We start from the raw sequence: 21,578 nt of genomic DNA, 5'->3' as shown, positions 1-21,578 counted from the left end.
TTAAGGTTTTTGTTGTATGTACTAGGAACCATAAGAATTCTTTTTGTATTGATATATTCCATTTAAATGTGGGTGTTTTAGCACTCATAGCTCTGACCAGTAAACACTCTGTTGACCAATAAATGACTGTCCTTTAGATTTTTTATTTAATTTGTTTTTTAATTATAATGTTATTGGCTTTTTTTCCACTCGTCTTTTTTCAGTGGAATCTCTTTGGTGATAGTCATGAAACTTGGAAACCATCTAAATCTATAGAATGTATAAATTGTAGAAGTCAAAGATTTGGAAACTTTAAGAAAATAACATTACTATTCATTCCTGCAGGAGTGCTTGATGACAGGGATGGAGAACAAACAACCAAAGGTGGTTGTTGGCTGTGTGCAGACCGTCACTATGGCTTTGAGGTGAGTATGTTGTCACATTTATAATACCTTATTCTGTTCTGGATTGCCCTTGGTATCATAAAGAGACATTTTTATTTAATTGTTCTCTGTGTTGAGGCAAGAAGGAGATGACTGGAGGAGGCAGTCATCCTCTGCCAGAGCATCGGGCACAACAGATTGATGCAAAAACTTTCAACATCACAAGAAAAGACAGGGTGAGAAAAGAAACTCTCAGAGAACAGGTTCGCTCTATCCCCCTGTTTACAATAGACAAACAACGAATTAAATGGTTTGAGCACCTAACAAGACTACCACCAGACAATGTAGCAGAGAGGGCATGTGCTAATAGAAATCAGACGGAAACAGGTAGGGGCAGGCCCAGGAAAACATGGATAGAGTATGACCTTATGCAGTTGCAAGCGCTGTAAAACCCTCTACTATAAAAAAAAAAAGGGGGGGTGGGGGGGGGGGGTTAGAAAAACATTAGTTGAGAACATAACCATGCAACAGGCATTGCAACAAAGAAAAGACATTTGCTTCCCTCCTTCTTGACACCACGAGGTAGCAGAGACAGAAAAAAAGTAATGTTAGTAAGTAAAATTACTTTAGGTTGGTCAAGTTATCTGCAGGCTCCTGCAAAGAAGCTGACCACACTGCTGAGCATATCTCTTAAACTTGCAGAAAACACCATGAAGTGTGGAGAGAGCTGTGTCTCTCCAGCAGAAAAACTGCCCAAATTTTTAGTTGAAGCTGGCTTCTAAGTGTAAAGTGTTGCTGTGATATTTTATTGTTGCTATAATGAACTATATATGTACCATGTTATGTTTATGTTGCTGTCAGGTAGACTATTCTTCCTTTTTTTTTTTTTTGAAAGTCTATAGTCACTCTGCATGTGAATCCATCGTCTTATTTTAACAGAGACTTTGGCACAAAGGTGATTCAAGTGAAGCCTCTGCTAAAACTTTTGCCCAAACTGTTGGACGACCGGGACAAAAATGTGAGAGAGGAGACAAAACAGCTTGTCATCGAGCTCTACCGCTGGATTGGGGCTGCCCTCAAACCTCAGATGACCAACTTTAAACCTATACAGGTGAGAGGACTTTCACAATGCACTGCTTTGCTCGTACATACTCACTTATTTGTTTATACTTAGATACATGAATGAATAAATGAAGTATAATTGAAAATTGCAATTTTGAGACAAGAAACACTTGTACTACAGTAGTCTCCGCCTAAGATCCCACCGCTTACGATCCCGGTTCGCTTAAGATCCCGTTGTTTTAGGAAAACAGAATTTTTACTATACAAAAGTCACCCCTAAGATCCCGCTCTGATGGTCTACATTCGGCTAAGATCCCGCATTTCAGATAATAATTTGCTAAAAAAAATAAATAACCGGGTGGGCACAGCCAATCAACCAAGAGTTAAAAGTTGATATCAATAGACTGTCCGTCGCGTCAAAGATCAGCCACTATCGTGAATGTGATCACATACATGTTGTAAAACTCGATGAAGCGATACAATGTTTGCCCCAGACGGGATCACACCGGGGTGTGAACTGACCGAAGCGTTTGTATTCCCCATGCATCGCACTCACACCTGAGCTCGCCACCTAAGCTTGCATCACTCGCTGGGTGGGTAGGGCCTACAAGTTCGCTCCTGGCGGGATCACATCGAACCATGAACTCCTCCTTGACCATTGCAGGAGTTGTCTCTACTCCTGAATTTGTGAGACAGACTGAATTTTAATTGGTGCGTTCACAACGTAATGGTGTGTAACGACAAAGGCGGTTTGGAGGGGGGGGGGGGCGCTAGGTCAGAGATGGAAAGCTATAAATTTTTGACAGGTAAAGAGGAGGGGCAACTGGATAATCGTACATCCTGAGACTCATGATAGGATAATAAGTGAAAATGGCTCGCCTCATGCCACTATGCACCGTGATAGGTCATCAAGGTTAACCACTCTTTGCTCGCCATATGCCATAAACCCACCAAGGGGGCACGTCAGCTCATTGTAGAGTGGAGGGAGACCATTTTACCGATTGTGAGCCTTAACATGGGTCAACATAGATTCTTTCCTGGGTTCGTCGGTTAAGATCCCGGTTCGCCTAAGATCCCGCGTTTCCTTGCTCCCGAGCACCAGAATCTTAGGCGGAGACTACTGTATAAAGTGTGTGAATGCTAAAACTTTGTCGAATTTTTTGGAGAAAAAGTGGGATAATCTCGTTGGTCTTTATCAGATGGGGAGAAAATGCGATGGAAAGTGTTACAAAAAATTACCAGAGTCAAGTTATGCAGGTATGGCGATGGACCTGGCTATAGTCACAATGGTTGAGGGAGGGAGTGTCTGACTGACGCTGATTTGTTACCTTCACACAGGAGGTCCGAGGGGGGCTTGGTCAGCAAACGAAGTGCCAGTTTCAGCTGGATTTTAACAGCCATGGCAGGTGAAAAGGAGGCTCCAAATGAGTTACTGGATTTTAATATTTTGACACATGTGGTTGGATGGCATCACTTCAGGTCCTGTTTCTTTATTTATTACACTCTGTTGTTGCTGTCTGTTGTAATCTTTCCCAGTAGGAAAATAGTCTATTCCTTCTTTCATGAATGTATGCAGGTGGATAAACGGAGCCACTGGTGGGTCCTACTTCTTTCCTTTCCTTACTATTGTCTCTGTTCATCTGTCTTGCTTTTTCTTTGCACTAAATGACTGATATTGTGTCAATCTGTTTCACTTTACGGAAAAAAAATTAAACAATTCAATTGAACTGGGTTCTTTTTTCAGGTGCAAGAATTTGAGGGAGAGTTTGAGAAGCTGCCGCCTGGGAAGCCAGTACAGTCAAGGTTCATGAGATCACAGCAAGAACTAAAGGCCAAAATTGAGGAGCAGGCTGCGGCTGCCGAAGGCACTGGGGACGGAGGTGGTGATGGAGGCGCTAATGGTGAGAGGGCAGAGGCGTTGTTGATGTGTCACTCAAACTCTTTCTGGCAATATAATCCCTGATTGATTACCATTGACGGATATTGTGAGGTTTTTCTTTTTTACTTTACTCTACAAGAATTATACCCCAGGGGTCACGTGACTAAATGATCATTATCTTGTTTATGTGCTTCTCTCTACTTCTAAGACAATGAGTTTATGTTCACATTTTGTTGGCTTGGTTTGAATATCTGAATAATTGTGCTATTTGTATAATGTGGGGCAAAAGTGGCTTCCCCTTTTGGACTAAAATGTGTAGCGAGTGGGGAAGGAAACTTTTAAAATGGAGCGTGTTGGCTGGTGAAGGGACTTTGTTTGAACTCCATATGTGGTTAAAATTGTTGTCATTGTTTTACAGCCCCATCAGAACAATTCTTTTTTTTTCTGGTGTGTGTGTGTGGGGGGGGGGGGTGTCTTCAGCATTGCTCACTATGGTCAACTGGTGCTTCATGGTTAGCCTCAAAGTCTTCCTCTGAAAGAAGTACAAGGCTGTTGCATGTAGCTTTGGCATTTTAATTGAAAGAAATGGACTTTCATGTCTCAGTTCCACTGTTCGGTTTCGTTTCATTATAAATTGGATAGAAAGTTGTGATTATTATTTTATTTTTATTTTTTTCCAAATTTTTTCCTCAGGATACAGTCCCAGGAAGAATAGAGGTCTTTGTTTTATGAGTTTATGTATGCTCTGTTCTCTTACATGTCGTTCATGATAAAGAACAAGCAGTCTTTGAATTTTTATTTTGTGATTTTGTTTGATTTCTTGTAGTTCAGTTTGGCTGTTTTTTTAAAGTGATACACGACATTTTGATGATAATCTAAACCTCCTGACCTCTGCTGAGGTTTTTCAAACCAGTACACGTTTCTTTTGCTGCTCCCTTTTAAAAATGCAGTCAGTGTGTTAGTCTGATGCCACACTTGTAGCTCGTAATGTGTTGGGGCAAGGTTAATGGGATGGTGAGTGCCACAAGCAAATATAATGTTGAAGTGTAAAATTAGTATCAATGACAAGTATGTTTGAATTGCATAGACTTACATGCTTTGACAAGGTTGGAAGCCCGCCTCCTAAATGATTAGAATTGTTTCGATGAGGCATTAAAACACCAACATTAAAAGAAAAAGGAAAAAAACATGCTCTGTCATCTCATTGGGACTATTTGCCTGATTTCCACGTCTGGATGCTGGCATTAGAGGTGCTTTGAAAAAATTATGTAAAAGCCCAAAATATAAAAAAAATAAGCCAACCACAATTTTGTGTTCGGATATTAAACTTGAAGGCACTGTGGAATTTTTTTGTGCTCTACCAGCATACACTGACTACTACTGCTTCTGATAAACTTTAAACAATTATGAAAATGGAGTGGTTTATCTTTTAATTTCTTTACATTTGAAGATAGATTGAAGTGTTTTCCAAGATTGGTGACTTGTATTTTCGACACATGGAAAAAATTTAATGTCAGGGGAACTGCTGTCATGTTAGGAATATTGATTATCATTTTGAATTCATAATGATTGTTTTGTTTATTTTTTTTTTTTTACATATTTTTTTTTTAATTTCTTGCAGAAGAAGAAGCCATTGATCCATTTGACTTGATGACTGCTGTAGATATCTTAGAGAAGTTGCCAAAGAACTTTTATGAACAAATTGTAAGTGTTACATTCCTTGTTGTTTCTAATTTGCGTGTCTATGGGAGCAAAGACATTTATAGTCCGTCAGCCTCAGTTTGATTCTTACGGTAATTTTTGTCTCAGTAATAATGAATAACTCCTGAGGGAGGAATTACCTTGGTGCAAAGTTGGTTGTGGTACTGAGTGGATTAAAGAAATGCTCATCAAGTTTTAATGAACTTTTGGATGTTGAATTGATCCCATTTGAATTTAATATACTTCTCTGTTTAATATTTATGACATAAACAAGACTCATCTGTGGATGTATTGGTGAAATAGATGTCTTGCATTTATCTGTGAAGTATTCTGAGCTTCCAGTCTTCCGCAATTTTGCAGATTTCCGCAAATTAGTAGAATTCCGCAAATGGAAAAATTTCCGTGAAAATTTGTGAAAAAAAAAAAAATTATAAAAAAATTATTTTCAAAAATGCAACATTCAAAAATGTCCGTGATTACTAAAAGTCAACAATAGCCAACCCATACCGGAAGTGCTCTTTTATTTGAAAGTGTAGGCAGTGTTTTACTTTCACTTTCTAAAGCAAGCAGAGCACCAGCACTGTAAACAAGAGGAAGACATGACGATTGTGGTTCAATAGATCTTGGGCCTGCCACGAAAAGAAAACTGTGAAGAGAGCTTGATTTTTTCATCAGACTTGTTTATTTGTACATATTGTTGTGGATTTAAGTTGAATATACGCTGTCAAGCTGTTTAGATCTAGAATCTAGATTCTAGCTGTTTTTATACTATTATAAAAGGATTCTACACATTATATGTTGCAAACCAACACATGCAGAAGAAAAGTTGAGCAGTAACTGTCAAGTTTTATAGATCTAGCTGTTATACTACTGTTGTGGATGTACAGTATCAGTACAAGGGAAAGGGAGAAAGCATGGCTTTGGATTTATATGGATTAACACAACAGAAAATTGTGTATGCAAGGTATGTTTTTTTCTCTCTTATTTTCTTGTTAAATTTAGGCTTGAACAGCCAAAAATGACACTTAGGATGTCCTGAAACCAAAAAATCTCAAATGTAAGGGGGACTCCCCCCGTCAACCACCTGCCGGACCCGAAAATCCTCGAAAAATGACATCTGCTGCTGGAAGCTCTGAGTATTAGTTTCATAAGTCTCACTCGTTTATCTGTGAAATATCAGTTTCAGAAATGTGGTTCATGAATTGTGATGCCTTAATTACTTAAATGTAACTCATGACTTGCTTATAATTTGTATTGCTTGCAGCTTTAAAAGACATATTGAACCTGTAGGATATAAATTTAGTTTCTCAGGTCTTGAGGCTTAGTGTTACATAACATTTAATAGCGAAATGACCAAGGTCCAAACAAAGGGCAGTCAAAGTTTCTCCAAACATTTGCATATTTTCTTTAACCCACCGCTTAGTTCTGTTTAGATATTTTGCTTCCGAGTTTTGGCAATTTTGAAGTTCGAAAGTGACAAATTGAGTTCAAAAACAGATTTAACTGAACCTGAGGTGTTTAATGAACGTTGTATGGACGCAGACAATTATGAAGAGGTCCATGAAATGGACAATGATCCTTATTATTTGAATCAGGAGTCTTCAGATCAAGAAGAAAATGATGTAGAACTGGAGCCTGTTATTGATGTAGGAGCAATTTACTCTATAAGTAGATCTCCATCTATTCTTTTATCTCAGTTACAAACTGAGTCTGGCTATAAGCTTTATATTAACTAATTGATCATACCTAAATGACCCAAAACAAAATATTTTTTCAATGAGTATGTGTTGTGGCATAGAAATGTATTTTAGAAGGCTGCTGAATTTTCATGTCTGCAACTGTACTAGGGGTTGAGTTATTCATAATAGAGTAACACATATATCTCAACTAGTCAGAAAGTGGGTGGCAGCTCCGATCATGGGGAACTGAAAATCCAGGGTGAGGCTGGTCCCATAGGTGTTTAAAACAATTAATTTCAAGTTTTGTTTCATCAAACTCTTGGAGCAGGTGGTTGAAGGGCACCATTTGCAGATCCTATTTTCTTTTCTTTCCCGGTATTATTTAGTTGTCTGGCTTGCTTTCTTTCTGAACTAAATGATTGGTATTGCGTCAATGGGCTTCTCTTTACTCAAACTCAACTGATAGCCATAATGTAGAGACTGAACAACTCCTGAATCACAAGCGGTTTTATAATTCGTTAAGCACCCTTTGTTGTTTTGACTTCTTCGTTGTTCTACCAGTAATGATTTCATTACAGGAAGCGAAGAAGTGGCAGGAGAGAAAGGAAGTACTGGAAGCTGTACAGAAATTGTCTGAGAACCCCAAGCTGGAGAATGGAGACTACAGTGCTCTACTCAGGGCCGTCCTCAAGGTAGGGATTTAGATTGTTCTGTTTTCGTTGGATATTTTATTTATTCTGGGTTTTTTGGGGAGGGGGCAGGCTGACAATTTCTGTCTTTCTGAAGAGTAAACTTAGTTCTTTTAAATATCAGTGTGTCCAAAAATAAATTGAATTTGAAAGTACAAGCATAGGAACTGTTTCTTTTTTCTCTTGTACTCAGCTTGTGTTCGTTCATTCATTAGATCATCTTTAGATATGGTTTTACTGTAAGCATGCATCCCTGTCTCTCTCCTGCATTTGTGTTTCTATGTTCTGCATTGTTCAAGCACCTGGAAAGTATGACAGGCCTACTGTATGACACCTCCACCTGCCCCTCTCTCTATGTCTTGCCTGTTTCTTTGCAAGAAGTGAAAAAGTTGTGTGGACTGTCTCTCTGAACTTCTATAGAAATAAATTTTCACTTATTATAACAGTAAATGAATATGATTTTTGTTTCAAATGTCAGGATGAATGGTTGGTGTTTTTTTCCTTCTCCTCCTCTTACTTCTTGTTTTTCTTCTTTTTTTTTCTTCTTCTTCTCAGTGCATTTCTTGTTCTGATTTGTTCTTTATGTAGTGTGGCTGTTTTTGTTTAGACTTGGCTAAGCATATATAAACCCCGCGGGGCGGTTCCACTGACTGAAGTGTCTTTAGGCCATTCCCAAAGGGGGACATTTCTCGTTCATGCACAGTAGAATTGCAAAAGGGCTGATTCGTCGATGTCACGCTCATAACTGTGCCTGTTCTACAACAGGGAACTGCTGCTTTTTCTTTCCTAATCCTTACTATTGTCCTTTTTCCTCTACTTCTTTTGTATGTTTGTCACACTCTTGTGACCCCCTATTTCTGGGGTTCCTTGAAAGTCGAAACAGACTTTGTGCTGTTGAAGCTAGAGAGGTGAGCAGAGTAAGTCTTGATTCCCTGTAAAGACTTCTCTGTTGACATCCTCCCCTTGGCGCTCATATGACCTTATGCAGTTGCGAGTGCTGTAAAACCTCTACTAAATTTTTTTTAAATAATAAAAAGCATATCTGACTCATTAATGATGACTTTAAATTCTTTCAGGTGATTGCAAAGGACACGAATGTCATGTTGGTGGCCCTGGCTGGAAAGACTGTTAGTGGAATCGCTAACGGTTTGCGCAAGAAATATCAGCCCTATGCTGTCATGGTGAGAATTATCTGGACTTATACTTGTCTTCTTTCCTTTTTGTTTTATTGTGTAGGACACTGGAAAAAGACAACTTTCTTGTTTTTGAAGGGAAGTTTGTTTAAAAGTGACTTGATTAAAATAACACTTTAAAGATTTCAAATAACGCTTCATTGTTGATGATTGCTGGAGTCCAGGATGCTATTTGAGCTAAAATTGCTGTGTCTCAAGGACGAATTTTGATGGCTATCCATCTGAAAAGCAGTCATAATTATTTCTTGACATTTTTAGGTAGGTTCAAAGTGGGGGAACCACTTTGATCAATGTTTTCAACAGCAAAATATGATAAATTTATTAACTTTATTTTTTCGTGAAAATAATTCAACGCTTACTTAGATATTGAAGAAAAAGAAGGAAAACCTCTTAGTGGTGCTAGGAACAAAAGACATTTTTAGGGATTTATTTCCTTCAAATTTAGTGGAAAGAAAAAGAATACCCAAATTGCCCTACAGTTCTACGAATGCAATCAAGTTTAGATGACTGAAATCTTTTTTAAAAGGAGATGAGAAAAAAAAGAGATTATTGTTGAGCATCTGTCTATGCGAGGGCTTATGATAAAATTATTATGATAATGCTTTAAGATATATGGTCACAAAACTTGCTGTAACCAATCACCTCGCACTGATTTTTTATTGATCCTTTTATATTCTACTTTGTGTCAGCACTAGGTAGGGTGCCAGCAGTAGATTTTTTTTCCCTCCCTTTGTTAATTCTGTCTGTCTCTCTTGCTTATTCCTAGCACATAATGGCAGTTGCTGGGTCAGTGTGCTTCTCTCTATTCAAAGGAAACAAACACAAATTACTGTATCTCACAAATAAGGCAAAACTACCATATGAAACCTCTGCCCTTTTTTCTTTTGATGTAGTTTGCATAACAGTTGTCACAGTATATTGTTGAGATTTTTAATAAATCTTTATTGTCAATCATCAGTGTACGTTGTCAGTCATCAGTATATGTGGTACTGTAATGTATAATGTTGGTCTGTTTTACAGTCTGTGTCCACTATTCTGGAAAAGTTCAAAGAGAAGAAGGCTGCTGTTGTGGCAGCCCTGCGGGATGCCATTGATGCCAGCTTCCAGGCTGTAAGTTGGCTTGTGGAAAATATTTCTTTTCTAATGGTGAATTGAGTATAAAGCATAGTTTTATATATCAGCGTGTAATTTACCAGAGAAAAGTTTTCATTGTCTAATTGTTAGGTCTGTAATGAGAAAGGACCTAAGCTTTCGGCAGTATACACATAATGAGATAATTTCAGTGAGATAAGAAAATATATCAGAGTGGAGAGTTTTTCTGAAAGCTAATCTAAAGTTTCCTTTCTTTTTACCGTAATTCTGGAAAGGACCTTAATTTCCTTCTTGTGTGATTTCCAAGAAGCATGCATGTCGATAACTAGTATTGAGCTAAGAAGATGTAGAATAAAATATCTTGAATTTCTAAAGCTGTCTCTTTTTTTATTTAGACATTTGGGGGGGGGGGGGGGGGGAGGGGGTCGGTTTTGTTTTCTCCCTCCTTGAAATTTGGTTGCAATTGTCAATACAGAAATGAAATGAGACTGGCCTCCGTGGTGTAATAGGTAGTCTCTTCACTGTTGCAGGTGAAAGATGTAAGTTCAATTTCAGCACGGAGAAGTTTTTAATCAAGCATCTCCATCTTTCTGCAAGGATGTTTTTTCCCCACTTAGCAGTGCTGGCCCTGGCAGATAGGGTACAAACAGCCTGCCTCGCAAATGATATAAATGGTTCAATGGCGGTGGAAAAACTGTAATAAATTGAAAATAAAGACGGTAAAATGCCATCAAGTGTCATCACTCTCATTACCAATTGTCTTTTCCCTTCACCTCGCACTCAGACCAATCTGGAGGCTATCATGGAAGAAGTGACTGCTGCCCTGGACAACAAGAACCCGTCCATCAAAGCCGAGACAGCATTATTTCTTTCTCGCTGCTTTGCTCGCTGTACCCAGAGTTCCCTACCCAAGAAAATGCTGAAGGCGTACTGTGCCCCTCTGTTGAAGGTGAGAATCTTATTTTCTCTCCTCTGTGTCTCAGGATGGATGGTTCAGACTTTGTTTCGCTAGTGGTTGGAGAGCGTAACCGGTAGATCCTACGTCTTTTCTTTTCCTCTAAAGTTTCTTTGTATGTGAGGGATCTTAGAAATAGGTGCTCGTCAAAATAATGAAATTGAAGAAAACGACATTTTTTTTGCAGGTTTGGCAATCTTTATCTTATTTTTATTTTTTTGGCTCAACATCTTTTATATCCGTTTAAAAACACATTTCTGTGTGAATTTTACTGAAACACATTGATTAAAGGCACAAAAACTGTAAGTTTTCAGTTTCCAAACCATTTTCTCACAAATTTACCTCTGATACCAGGCGACTCCCACCTTCTTCAATGACAAATATACCCTGTTGCCAAAGTTCTGTCACACCCACCTTAAAGTACAATAATTCATTTACTCTTCAACGTAGCCAAGAAAAATTTGGTATGCCCGATCTTTATTCATTTCCTGCCAACCTGACATGAAAAGAATTGCCCAATGTTTTTCCTTATTCAAGGGAGATTTCTTCAATGAAACAGGGTTCGAATGGCTCCACATCTAGGGCGATAATAACGGAATCCATTGTCACGTAAATGCCTAATAATGATGTTTTAAGACAGTCCACAGTACCTGGCTGTCTCTGTGCTTAGTTGGAACTGGTTTCAAACATGCATGTTGACAACAACCCAATTCTGACGTCCAGTAGTCGTCCTTGGTAGGCCACGTTTAGGCCTGTCTTGGACAGTTCTAGTGGGGTTAAAACGCTTGTTCAAACGTTAGATAGTTCTTCTACACACAAATACGTGTCTTGCAACGGCAGAAAGCGCAATTGAAGAATTAACATACACACAGCGCATTTGTTTTCTGCATTTGTCAGGGTTTTTTTTTTTTTACATGTGAAAAAATGATCCAACCATTAAAAAGTACGGGATTTTACTGTGTGTAAGGTGTGTTTACACATTGTCTACGTGATTCAAAGTAAATTGTGTGTGTAGGAAGCTTTGATTTCAATGTACACTGTGAGAAATCAGTACCCACACTTTGCCCTCATACCCACTTCCGGTTTTAGGATTTCTTATGTCTGCTCATGCACGAGGAGTCTCACAAGTTACATAAGTCATACTTTTCTTTATTTGTGCAATTTTTTCGCTGTAGCAAAAAGTGTCGCAACATAATGGGTGTGACAGAACTTTTGCGACTTGGTATATCTCAACTTCTATTCAAGATAGATGGGTATTTTTTCATCGAAAGCGAGGCAAATGAACAATCTTTAAGATGATACTAATAACTCTACAGACCCAAAGATTGATGAGCGCCCAATTTCACCGCGTCATGACACATATATGTCTTACTCTCTCCCCGCTGCACTTAATGACTGTTATTGTGTTGGTATGCTTTTTTAAATTCAAGCAAGCAAGGCTTGATTTTTATGACAATCAAATGTTTTTCCAAAAATCAACTGTTGCTAGGAGTTTTTAAGACTGTCGTTTTTTTATCACTTCTCTTACTCACTCTCTATCACCTGTAACCTCTGAATTTTTATGAAAGATTCTGTGAGTAAATGTTGGAATGATGAAAGAGGGAGAGAGGGTGAGGTTGCTTCTTGATTTAATCTTTATTCATTTCCTTTTTCCTTGGTGAAAGAAAGACAAGGCAGGAGTTTTTTTCTGTACCAGTTTAGGGGTAAAAGTCTTGAAAATCTAGCTCTCTTTGGCAAAATTGAAGGCAAACGAGGCAGGGGCAGGCCCAGAGCAACCCACTTAGGGAACCTAAACAAATGGGTAGCACCGAAGCGGGGAAAGATCAGGGAAAGGTAACTTTTTAAAGAGCATCCAAGCAAAGGATTGAATGGAGAACCATTATCGCCGATGTCCGTCGCAGATCTGGCACTGGAGGAATGAATGATTTTAGGGGGTGTGTGTTGCGGGGGTGTATGCTTGTTTCTAGTTTGTCCTGTTTATATAGGTAAAAGCTTGATTTAGATGTTTGTATTTCTCTGCCATTTTTAATCGCACAGCTGTGTGCAGCACAAGATTACTTTGTTTGGGATGCATTTTAAGGATGTAAATTGAATTTCCACTTGGGAAAGATATTTTGTCAATTATCTCCATCTTTCTATGCTAATGACATGCTTTGTCTTACACAGCCCAGGTTGGCCCTGGCAGGCCAGATGGAAACTTCTCCCCACCGAAATGATCTTAAAGTGTTTAAATGGAGCTGTAAAACATTTGCCTTGGAATGTATTATTTCATGAGTTTATGTGTAGGAATTTTGATAGGAGTCCTGATTAACGACATCCAAGCTATATATGAAACTTTTCAATGGGGTTATCAAATTTCAGTGACTTTGTTGGGTTTCGATGGTGTTTGGCCCTTATGTCAGCACATCATAATATGACGCAACAGGTATGCATGTAGTGCAGTATATCCAAATAAAGCAAAAAGTAAAAGTTGATACTGGGAGAGGTATGTATGCATCTTGTGTCAATATTTTAAGATTTTCCTGTATAATATTGTTTCAGACGGTCAATGAGTCTGATCCTGCTGTGCGCGAGGCGTCCTTCCAAGCTCTGGGCACCGCCATGAAGGTCGTCACTGAGAAGAATATCGCACCCTTCCTGGTGGATGTAGATAACATCAAAATGCAGAAGGTTTTGTTTTATATTACTTTTTTCTTTTTTTTTTCAAATTTTTTCTTTTTCTTTTCAAATTCTATGTTGGCTATCTTTTTCAGGCTTCGGTTATAACTGTGGGTGGTAGTTGTAGCTCAGCTGGTATCATGCTAGACTATGATGCTGATAACTCTGGTTTGATTACACGATGTGGTCTGGGACTTACATGGGGGGGGGGGGGATGTTTCTCCACCCATTCAACTCTGACCAAGTTGGAGATGGATGTTTGTTAAGTTTGGAGGTCTCACTTCGTAAACAATCTTTACAAGGCCGTTAAACCTGTTCGACTCATACATGGAAAAATAACTGTTTTATAAGAAAATAAGTGTTTACTGAGAAAAAGTGAAGTGCTTTTAATAACAAGAGGACTGTTTATGAAGAAAAATACTGGCTACTAGAAATTGATTGTTTATTGAGAAAAATTATGCTTTTTTTTTTTTTTTTTTCAAAGAAAGGGGTTGTTTCATGGGGGGTTTTTTCCTGGAGAACAGGACTGTTTGCTATTGTTTTCCTAGTGCCTTAATGATGCTAATATGAATGTTCCCTCTTCAGATCCAGGAAAGCTGTGAAAAGGCTGTGTTACTCAATGCTAAAGGTGAGCCCCGTGGCGGTGGGGGTGCGTCTGCTGCTCCTGCAGCCGCCCCAGCCAAACGTCCGTCCACCGCGCCGCCCGCCAAATCCGGCAGTGAGGAACCCAAACCAGTGAAGCGACCGGGCACTGCCAAGCCAGCTGTGAGTGGACCACAACACTACTGGGTTTTGGGAATTTTTTCTTCTGTTTGCATTGTAATGTAGTTAGGGTGTTGGTTTTGTTATGGTGGTAGAGAAATGTCTATGGTGCCCACCCCCCTTTTTTTTTCTTTTCCTTTTCCCCCCTCCCTTTTTTTTATGGTCAAGTCATGATGGAATTTTCTCCTGAAAGGATATTTTTTCACCTTTGATTGTGTGGTAGCAGAATGTGTGCAATTTCTCCTCTTGGGTTGTTGTTTGTTTTTTGGGGGGTTTTTCTTAGTGTTAGTTTGGTCTTTTTTTTTCACCCGTTTTTGTATTGACTTGATGGTCGGGTGTGTGATGATGACCTTTGTCGTTGGACAAGATTATTATGAGTGGATGGCAGAATAAACCCTTTTCTTTCTTGAAGAGGGAATAAAATTTGAAATAACTGAATGTTGGAGTGCTTTGAAGTAACAAATTAAGCATGCAAGGATGTTTAAAAAGAAGAGAGGTACCCAGCCCTCTTCATTGTGGTGTGAAAAACATTGCTATCTTCACAACTCCTGAAAGAATGTCACATGCTTGCTGTATAAGCAAAGAATGGGAGTACTTTCACAAGACTCTTTTAAAAATACAAAATAAACTCAAATTGTTTATAGCAAAACAATTTCTCAAATTTTAGTCAAAGACTAGAAAAATAAAGACTGGTGTAGTGCAGACTTTTAGATAAGAAAGTGTAAGGTTGTTTACAGATCAAACACAGACTTTTTTTTTTCCTGGATGCAGAGGAAATATTTTTGTCTAGTGGACTTTGATAAATTATTGGGGTCTTTAAAGTTTCTTCAGAAAACTTTCTCTACATTAGGCATTGAAAAGGTTCTCTTTTCCTCACTTAATGACACCTTTGAAAAATAGAAAAGATTGTTAGGGGAGAAGCAAGCCTTGAATTGATTTTAAGTTTTCAGTCAGTTTGAAAAAAATTTTGAGAAAGGGTTTTTCCCAAATAAATCTATTCTTAGCGAAGTAATTGTCTCATTGCTATCATTTCGGTTATTGAGTGTCATCTGTGAAATGATTGTGAATGCTAAGGCCTTGATCTGATTCCAACGTTTTTCAGCTTGGATTTCATTGGCTTTGTTTGATCATCATGGCCAAAAAGTCCAGCATTTTGATATCCTAAGTTCGTATCATTTCATTTCTCATCTGTTGAAAGAACATCGTGACCTTTTTGAGGAAAACCGCCATTTAGGTCATCATCAATTGTTAAAACCTTGACCACTCCTGGAAATCACAATTTTAAAGCAACAGTTTAAAAGCATATCATTTAAAATTAGTCAAGTCGTAACTCCATCAGTTCAGTCATCATCAGTCATGAGCATATTCAGTCTGAGCCAGAACACCACCATTTCTATCATGTTTATTCATAAACACATTTAGTCCTAGCCATAGCACCATTTCAGTCGTCATCATCAGTCATGATCATGTTTGAACCTAGCCAGAATCCCTCTGTTTCAGTCATCAATCATAGGAGTATTTCATTATAAATAATATGAACCTTTGATCTTAGCGCTAACACCATCATTTCAGTCATCATCTGTAATGAGCGTATTTTGTCCTCATCCTAATTCTGCCATTGCAGCCAGCATTTCGCAAAGGATGATTTGATCCTATCCAGAACACCTCTAATCCTACCATCATCAGTCATGAGAGCACTTTATTATCATCAATTTTGTGAACTTATGATCGGATTTGAAAAACCACCATTTCAGTCATTGTTATGCCTGCAGTCATTGCATGCACATCCTCCCATCATGTGTGTTTGTGTGTGTGTGTCTTCTCACATACGCATGAGTGCTTGTATGCAAGCTGTGGCTGAAGTTGACAAATTTATCGTTTCTAACAGGCTGGTGGTGCTGCCAAAGCAAAGCCAAAGGTATACTTAAGTCTCTCTCTCTGACTTTTATCTAAAGTTATGAAATGTTCTCTCTTTTTTGTCGTCTCTCCCTTCCCTTTTTGGTTCTATAATAAATGGCTGAATAGAAGCAACTAAAATTGTGTAAGAATTGTTTCCTAATGCTGTTCTGCTTTCAAAGAAAGTTCAGTATTAATTAATTGTTCATGTTGTTGCATACATGAATAATGGCAACATTATCTCCATTGTTTTAATGCATGTTGGAGTCCTCGAAGGCTATTAATCTTAAATAACTAAAAGAGTATAAAGTCTTTTTTCTATTTATTTATGGAAAAGTTCAAAGATATTGAAGTTTATGATTAATTATGTGAAAGGCATAAATGTCTTAAACCAAGCTGTACGCTTTTGTTTTGCTTGGCTGAGTGTAACTGAGACGCAATGTAACCCCTAATTTCTTATCATAATTACTTACTTTTGTCCTCTGTTAAAAAAGAATATTTTGCTTGCAATTGATATTCCTGTAGCTTGTGATTAGTTTTTGTGTTTTATTTATTTATTTGTTGTTGTTTTTTTCGTACAGGCGAAAGCTCCGCCTAAAAAAGGCAAAAAGGGACCTGTTGAAGAAAAAATGGAATCTGTCCTGAGTGTAAGTAAAGGGGAAGTGGAATGAAAACAAAGAAAATGAAATAGATTAAGTTAGCAGTTTTTCCTTGTTTGTTTGTTTTTGTGTATATGTATGTGTGTTTGTGTCTCTATTATATAAATTAACATATAAACTTACAGGTTGTGTTATTTAGCAAAGTGGTATTCTTTGAAAAAAATTGTTTTACCCAAGACAGAGAAAAATAAGATTTTCTCTGTATTTCAGTCACAAGGAATAATGAGCTGTCTTAGTGCTTTGTCTTGTCTTTAGTAGGGTCATAACCTTAGAAAAAAGACTAGTAGAAAATTTGATTTTAAATCTCAGACTCGACGACTTTTCAGTGAATAAATTATTGATAAGCAAGGTTTTATTTTTAGAAGTATCATTTGTTATCATGCATTCCACTTTCAATCAATGCCCCTCTGTATTGACGTACACATCTCTTCGTTTATGTGGTCCTCACTTACTACTTAACATTTCTACAAGAGGGTGGAATGGGCTTCTGGTTTCGCCGGTTACTTCTTTACTCTTCCAGTGCAGTCAGTATCTGTCTCTCTGCACTTGATGTAAATTATGTCTGTGTGCTCGCTTTACTTAAACAAACATGATGTCTACCAGAAATGTTTCCGCTACACCTCTCCATGCCGTCTGGCAAGACAGTCTCAGAAGAAAACCTCCCCCTTTCGTCTTCGCATTAAAGTAAAGGCTTGTATGACAGTTTGGGCTTTTAGTTGTGAAACCGTGATGTTACTTTGCATTTTTTGTAGACCTCATTCTCTTTAGTTAAGCCATTCTCAAAAGGTGGGCATGGTTCGAGTGCCTTTTTTCCTCCACGTGGGAGAACATACAACTCAATTTGAAAATTTGTTTGAAACTAGGAAAATGAGTAACTCCATTTGACTCTGCTTTGAGTACAAGATGAGTTTTCTATTTTTCTAGCAACAGTAGCAATGTTTATAAAGCAGTGTTGCCCTTGTGTAATGTTGAGGTCTACCTTATTTTACTTTGTTCACTTTGATGTTCTCTGCCGTTGTGAGAACTTGTAACCAATGACTATTTTCATGTGTTTGTATGGAAAGTTATGAAATTTATGCTTTGTTTTTTATGTGGTTAAAATATGATTTTTATATTTCTGTGTAGTAGGTGTCTTTATTAGGGTTTGTTTGTTGACTTTGTTTTTGTCTTTTTTAGGGGGGGGGGGGGGGGGGGGGTTAAAAAAACGCTTTTGAGCAGTTAATTGACCTACACTCTGATAGAAGTGTGTTGAACTTTGGGGGGGGGGGGGTTGTTGTTGTCGTTGATGCTGTTGTTGCCAGATGCAAAGAGCATCCCTTACATTTTGCATTAATATATTGTCTCTGAGATTTATCTTCTGAAGTTGCTATGGGTGGGAGGGGTTTTTCCCTCACCATATCAAGTATTCGAGGTTTTATTTTTTTCAAAAGCTTGCTAGTGTATGAACTGAGTTTTGGGGTTAAATAAGAACATTATGTAAAGTGTAAAAATGCAGTGAATGTTCTTGGCCTTTCATGTATGATGATCAATATCATTTTAACTTGCTTTTGTCAGGTTTCATAAAATATTGTTGGTGGCTGGAGGGCACCACTGGAAATGACTATTTTCTTTCTTTCCACTCTACAATTGTTTCTGCCTGTTTATCTTGCTGTTTACCTGTACTACATGGCTGTTGTTGTGTGTGAATGTGCATCTGTTTTCTTATACTAAGAGTAATAAATACTCTCCTGTTTTTTGTTTGACTACTGCAAATTGTTAAGCACCTCAGTTTATGTGATGCAGTATTTAGTGTTCACAGGAGAAAGATATAAATACAGTATTACACGGATAGCTCGAATTTATCGGGACAGCCGTCGGTAGTTTGAGAGATCCGTAGTTTGAAGGATTTCTTACAAAGATAAAGAAGAAAAGGACAAAAAACAGAACCACAGGCACAGTTCGAAAGATACGTAATTTTGAGTCTTCTGTGTTCGACCTATCTGTGTTGTACTGTACTACGCGCATTCTTAGAAAAGGGTTTTTTAAAATATTTGTCTATCTAGGATGAAGCTGTTGAGGAGAAAGCGCAGGATTTCTTACCTGGCGACACGCTGACCAACCTGGCCAGTGCCAACTGGAAGGAGAGACTGGCGGCTATGGAGGGCATGGTGAAGGTAAGATCATTGGGATCTGTGGTGTACTTGTTAGGGTAATCTTCATCATATGAAGAAAGCTTGAATTTGATTCCAAGTGAGAAAGTTGCTGGGTTGGGGTTTTTTTTTAGAGAGTATACCTGTTGGTCTGCCAGGATGATGTATCCTACTCATCCGGGGACATATATCTGTCTCTCTATTATTTACTCTATTATGTTTGTCCCTCTCTTGTGAACTGCTATTTCTGGGGTGCCTTGATAGTCGAAGCAGACTTTGTGCTGTTGAGGCAAGAGAGGTGAGCAGAGTAAGTCTGATTCCCCTTTGGGACTTCTCTTTTGACATCCAACCCTTGGCGCTTATATGACCTTATGAAGTTGCGAGCGCTGTAAAACCTTACTAAAACAAAACGGAACGGAAACACATTTCCATGTGAATTTTAATGAAAAACCTTGTTTTAAGGCACAAAATAGATAATTTTCATTTTTCAAGGACTCTTAAGCTATTGAAGTTACCAGACTGTGCGGCCATTTTCTCATTAATTTAACCACTGAAACCAGGCTACCCCACCTTCTTCAATGGCAAATATCTCGATTTCTATTCCAGCGAGATGGATATCTATTTTTCACTGAACGCACAGCAAATGAATAAGCTTTCAGATGATATAAATAACTCTACATGCCTAAAGATTGACGAGTGCCTGATTCCACCATGTCGAGACATATATATACATGCATGGGTATCACATCACAGGGCAGGGTGCCACTGGTAGGCCCTGTTTCTTTATTTCCCTTGGTTTGTTTCTATTTGTCTATCTTGTTTATTTTCCCTGCGCTCAAATGCCGTTTTCGTATCTATGCCATCCTCTATGCTCAATGTTGGCCATCAAAAAAAAATTAATTACAAATTGATAAAATTGTTTTAACAACTGCTGGTTGTTGAGGGCACTAAGCGTATTTCTTTCTTTTCCTCTGTTGTTTTTGTCTGTCTTTTTTTTTTTTGTCCCTGTGGGTGGTTGGCGAGTTATCAGGTGTGGTTATGCTCCTTTCCTGTCAAACATACATCGTTATATCTCCTTATTTTTTATGTTTGTTACTCTCTTATAACTTCTCTAATGTTTGACACTTACATGACCTAATTATTGTGCAAGTGCCGCAAAAACCCTTACTAAAATGATGTGTGCAGAAAATGACTGTTATTGTGTTGATTTGTTTCTCATAACTTAGTAAATCGATTTAACCAATTTTAAAAAGCGAAAAATAAAGGCTCAAAGCTCCCTCTCTCTCTCTCTCTCTCTGTTTTGTTGCGAGCAGGTTGTGAGCAGCACCGGCAAAGATGACATCCCTTGCCAGGTGTGCATCAGAGTACTCAGCAAAAAGCCGGGACTCAAAGAGACCAACTTCCAGGTAGGTTGTCAGTGCTGTTATACACTTTAAAATATTATTGTTTTTCTATCATGGGTGGTTCAGGGTGCCATCATTGGTAGTAGGGATGTTAATCTTCAGTAAAAATTAATTTAAATGTGTTAATAGAAAAAAATAGTTCTGTAAGGAACCCATTTTCCTTCCTGAATGACAGAGGAGGGTGTCATTTGTCATCACATCATGTATTTCTGTACTCGGTTGCTGCATTTTATTCGTTTCTATGCAAATGCTGTTCTTTACTGATACCAAAAGGTGGGATCTACCAAAAGTTAGGATCATAAAAAATAATTCTGAGCCCATTCAAGCCATATTTATAGGTTTTTTTATTCTTTCAAGACTTACTTAAATCATTGTCGTCGTTTATTTTTTTCATCTTCTGACTTTCTGTGTTCAAATAGATTTGATTTCTGGAACATAAGGGGCCAATACTCAATGTCTTGTATGTCAAGGTTTATCAGAGATGAGCTGTACTCTAGTTTTTATTTTGGCTATACCTGTGTCTGAGTTAGTGTGCTTGACTGAAATGTAGATGGTCTTGGTTTGAATCCTCAGTTGGGGTCTTTTTGAACTTGAATTGTTTTGGGGGTTTTCAAAGCTCTCCGTGCACGGGGTTTAGTTCTGTAAGAGTGATAGGTGTTAATTTCGTAGGTCTTCCTTCTTTAAAGTGTGAAAGGATAGTGTTAAAGCAGTGCCACACAACACCACGCCATACCTTGCAACTCTATACCATACCACACCAGTGCAAGCTGCACTATACCACACCATACCACAACACCACACCACATCACAACACCACACCATACTTGATTTTTTCCTCTATTTTTCTAAACAACCACTCCTTCTCAGGTTTTGAAACTGAAGCTAGAACTAGTAGCCCACCTGTCAAGAAACGCAAAGTTCACCAAGCGCTCGGCAGAGTTCTGCCTGGCAGACATCGTGGATAAACTTGGTGATGCCAAGAATGGTGCTGCAGCCAAGGACTGTCTGACTGGCATGTCAGAGGCGCTCGGCCTGGACTTTGTCTGTACTGAGGTGAGGAAGGCATGCCTCCGGATAAAGAATTGACCAACTTGCTTATGTCAGCATCTGTGACACAAAATATACATACATATTATATAATCTCTCTCTTTCTCTCTCTCTCTCTCTCTCTCTCTCTCTCTCTCTCTCTCTCTCTCTCTCTCGTTCTTTCTCACATTCCCTCCCTCCCTTTTTCTCTGTGCTAGTGGAGGAACAGATGAGTAAAATTTGGATAAAATATATTTTATAAGTTCTCCAGAGGAAGAAATTAGTTATTAACTGTCCCCAGCTTGTGCTACATAAAGTATACATACATAGCATTATATCTACACTCTCTGTGTTATCCATGCCAGAGGAAAAAAGAGGAAGAAAGAAAAGGAGAAAAGAAGGTGTTAGGAGACAGGAGGAGGAAGGCGCAGAT

The 21,578-nt window shown here is 38.3% G+C and overlaps 1 protein-coding gene across 2 annotated transcripts in view; it reads left to right on the top strand.

Moving 5' to 3' along the window:
- LOC101855521 (cytoskeleton-associated protein 5) overlaps nucleotides 1-21,578 on the top strand; it is a 62,885-nt gene that overhangs the window by 10,800 nt on the left and 30,507 nt on the right. For both annotated transcript variants that reach the window (XM_035972176.1, XM_005107409.3), the window contains exons 5-19: nucleotides 325-404; nucleotides 1,302-1,473; nucleotides 3,169-3,325; nucleotides 4,925-5,007; nucleotides 7,262-7,375; nucleotides 8,449-8,553; nucleotides 9,586-9,675; nucleotides 10,442-10,606; nucleotides 13,154-13,282; nucleotides 13,856-14,035; nucleotides 15,921-15,950; nucleotides 16,510-16,575; nucleotides 18,630-18,740; nucleotides 20,030-20,122; nucleotides 20,987-21,172. In XM_035972176.1, coding sequence (XP_035828069.1) covers nucleotides 325-404; nucleotides 1,302-1,473; nucleotides 3,169-3,325; nucleotides 4,925-5,007; nucleotides 7,262-7,375; nucleotides 8,449-8,553; nucleotides 9,586-9,675; nucleotides 10,442-10,606; nucleotides 13,154-13,282; nucleotides 13,856-14,035; nucleotides 15,921-15,950; nucleotides 16,510-16,575; nucleotides 18,630-18,740; nucleotides 20,030-20,122; nucleotides 20,987-21,172 — 1,761 coding nt within the window. The remainder of the gene's footprint in view (nucleotides 1-324; nucleotides 405-1,301; nucleotides 1,474-3,168; nucleotides 3,326-4,924; nucleotides 5,008-7,261; nucleotides 7,376-8,448; nucleotides 8,554-9,585; nucleotides 9,676-10,441; nucleotides 10,607-13,153; nucleotides 13,283-13,855; nucleotides 14,036-15,920; nucleotides 15,951-16,509; nucleotides 16,576-18,629; nucleotides 18,741-20,029; nucleotides 20,123-20,986; nucleotides 21,173-21,578) is intronic.

The sequence above is a fragment of the Aplysia californica genome, unplaced genomic scaffold (genome assembly GCF_000002075.1).
Source record: "Aplysia californica isolate F4 #8 unplaced genomic scaffold, AplCal3.0 scaffold00601, whole genome shotgun sequence".
In the NCBI taxonomy this organism is placed as follows: Eukaryota; Metazoa; Mollusca; class Gastropoda; order Aplysiida; family Aplysiidae; genus Aplysia; species Aplysia californica.
The sequence above is the reverse complement of the archived record's forward strand: the minus strand, read 5'-3'. Positions and strand labels throughout refer to the sequence as shown.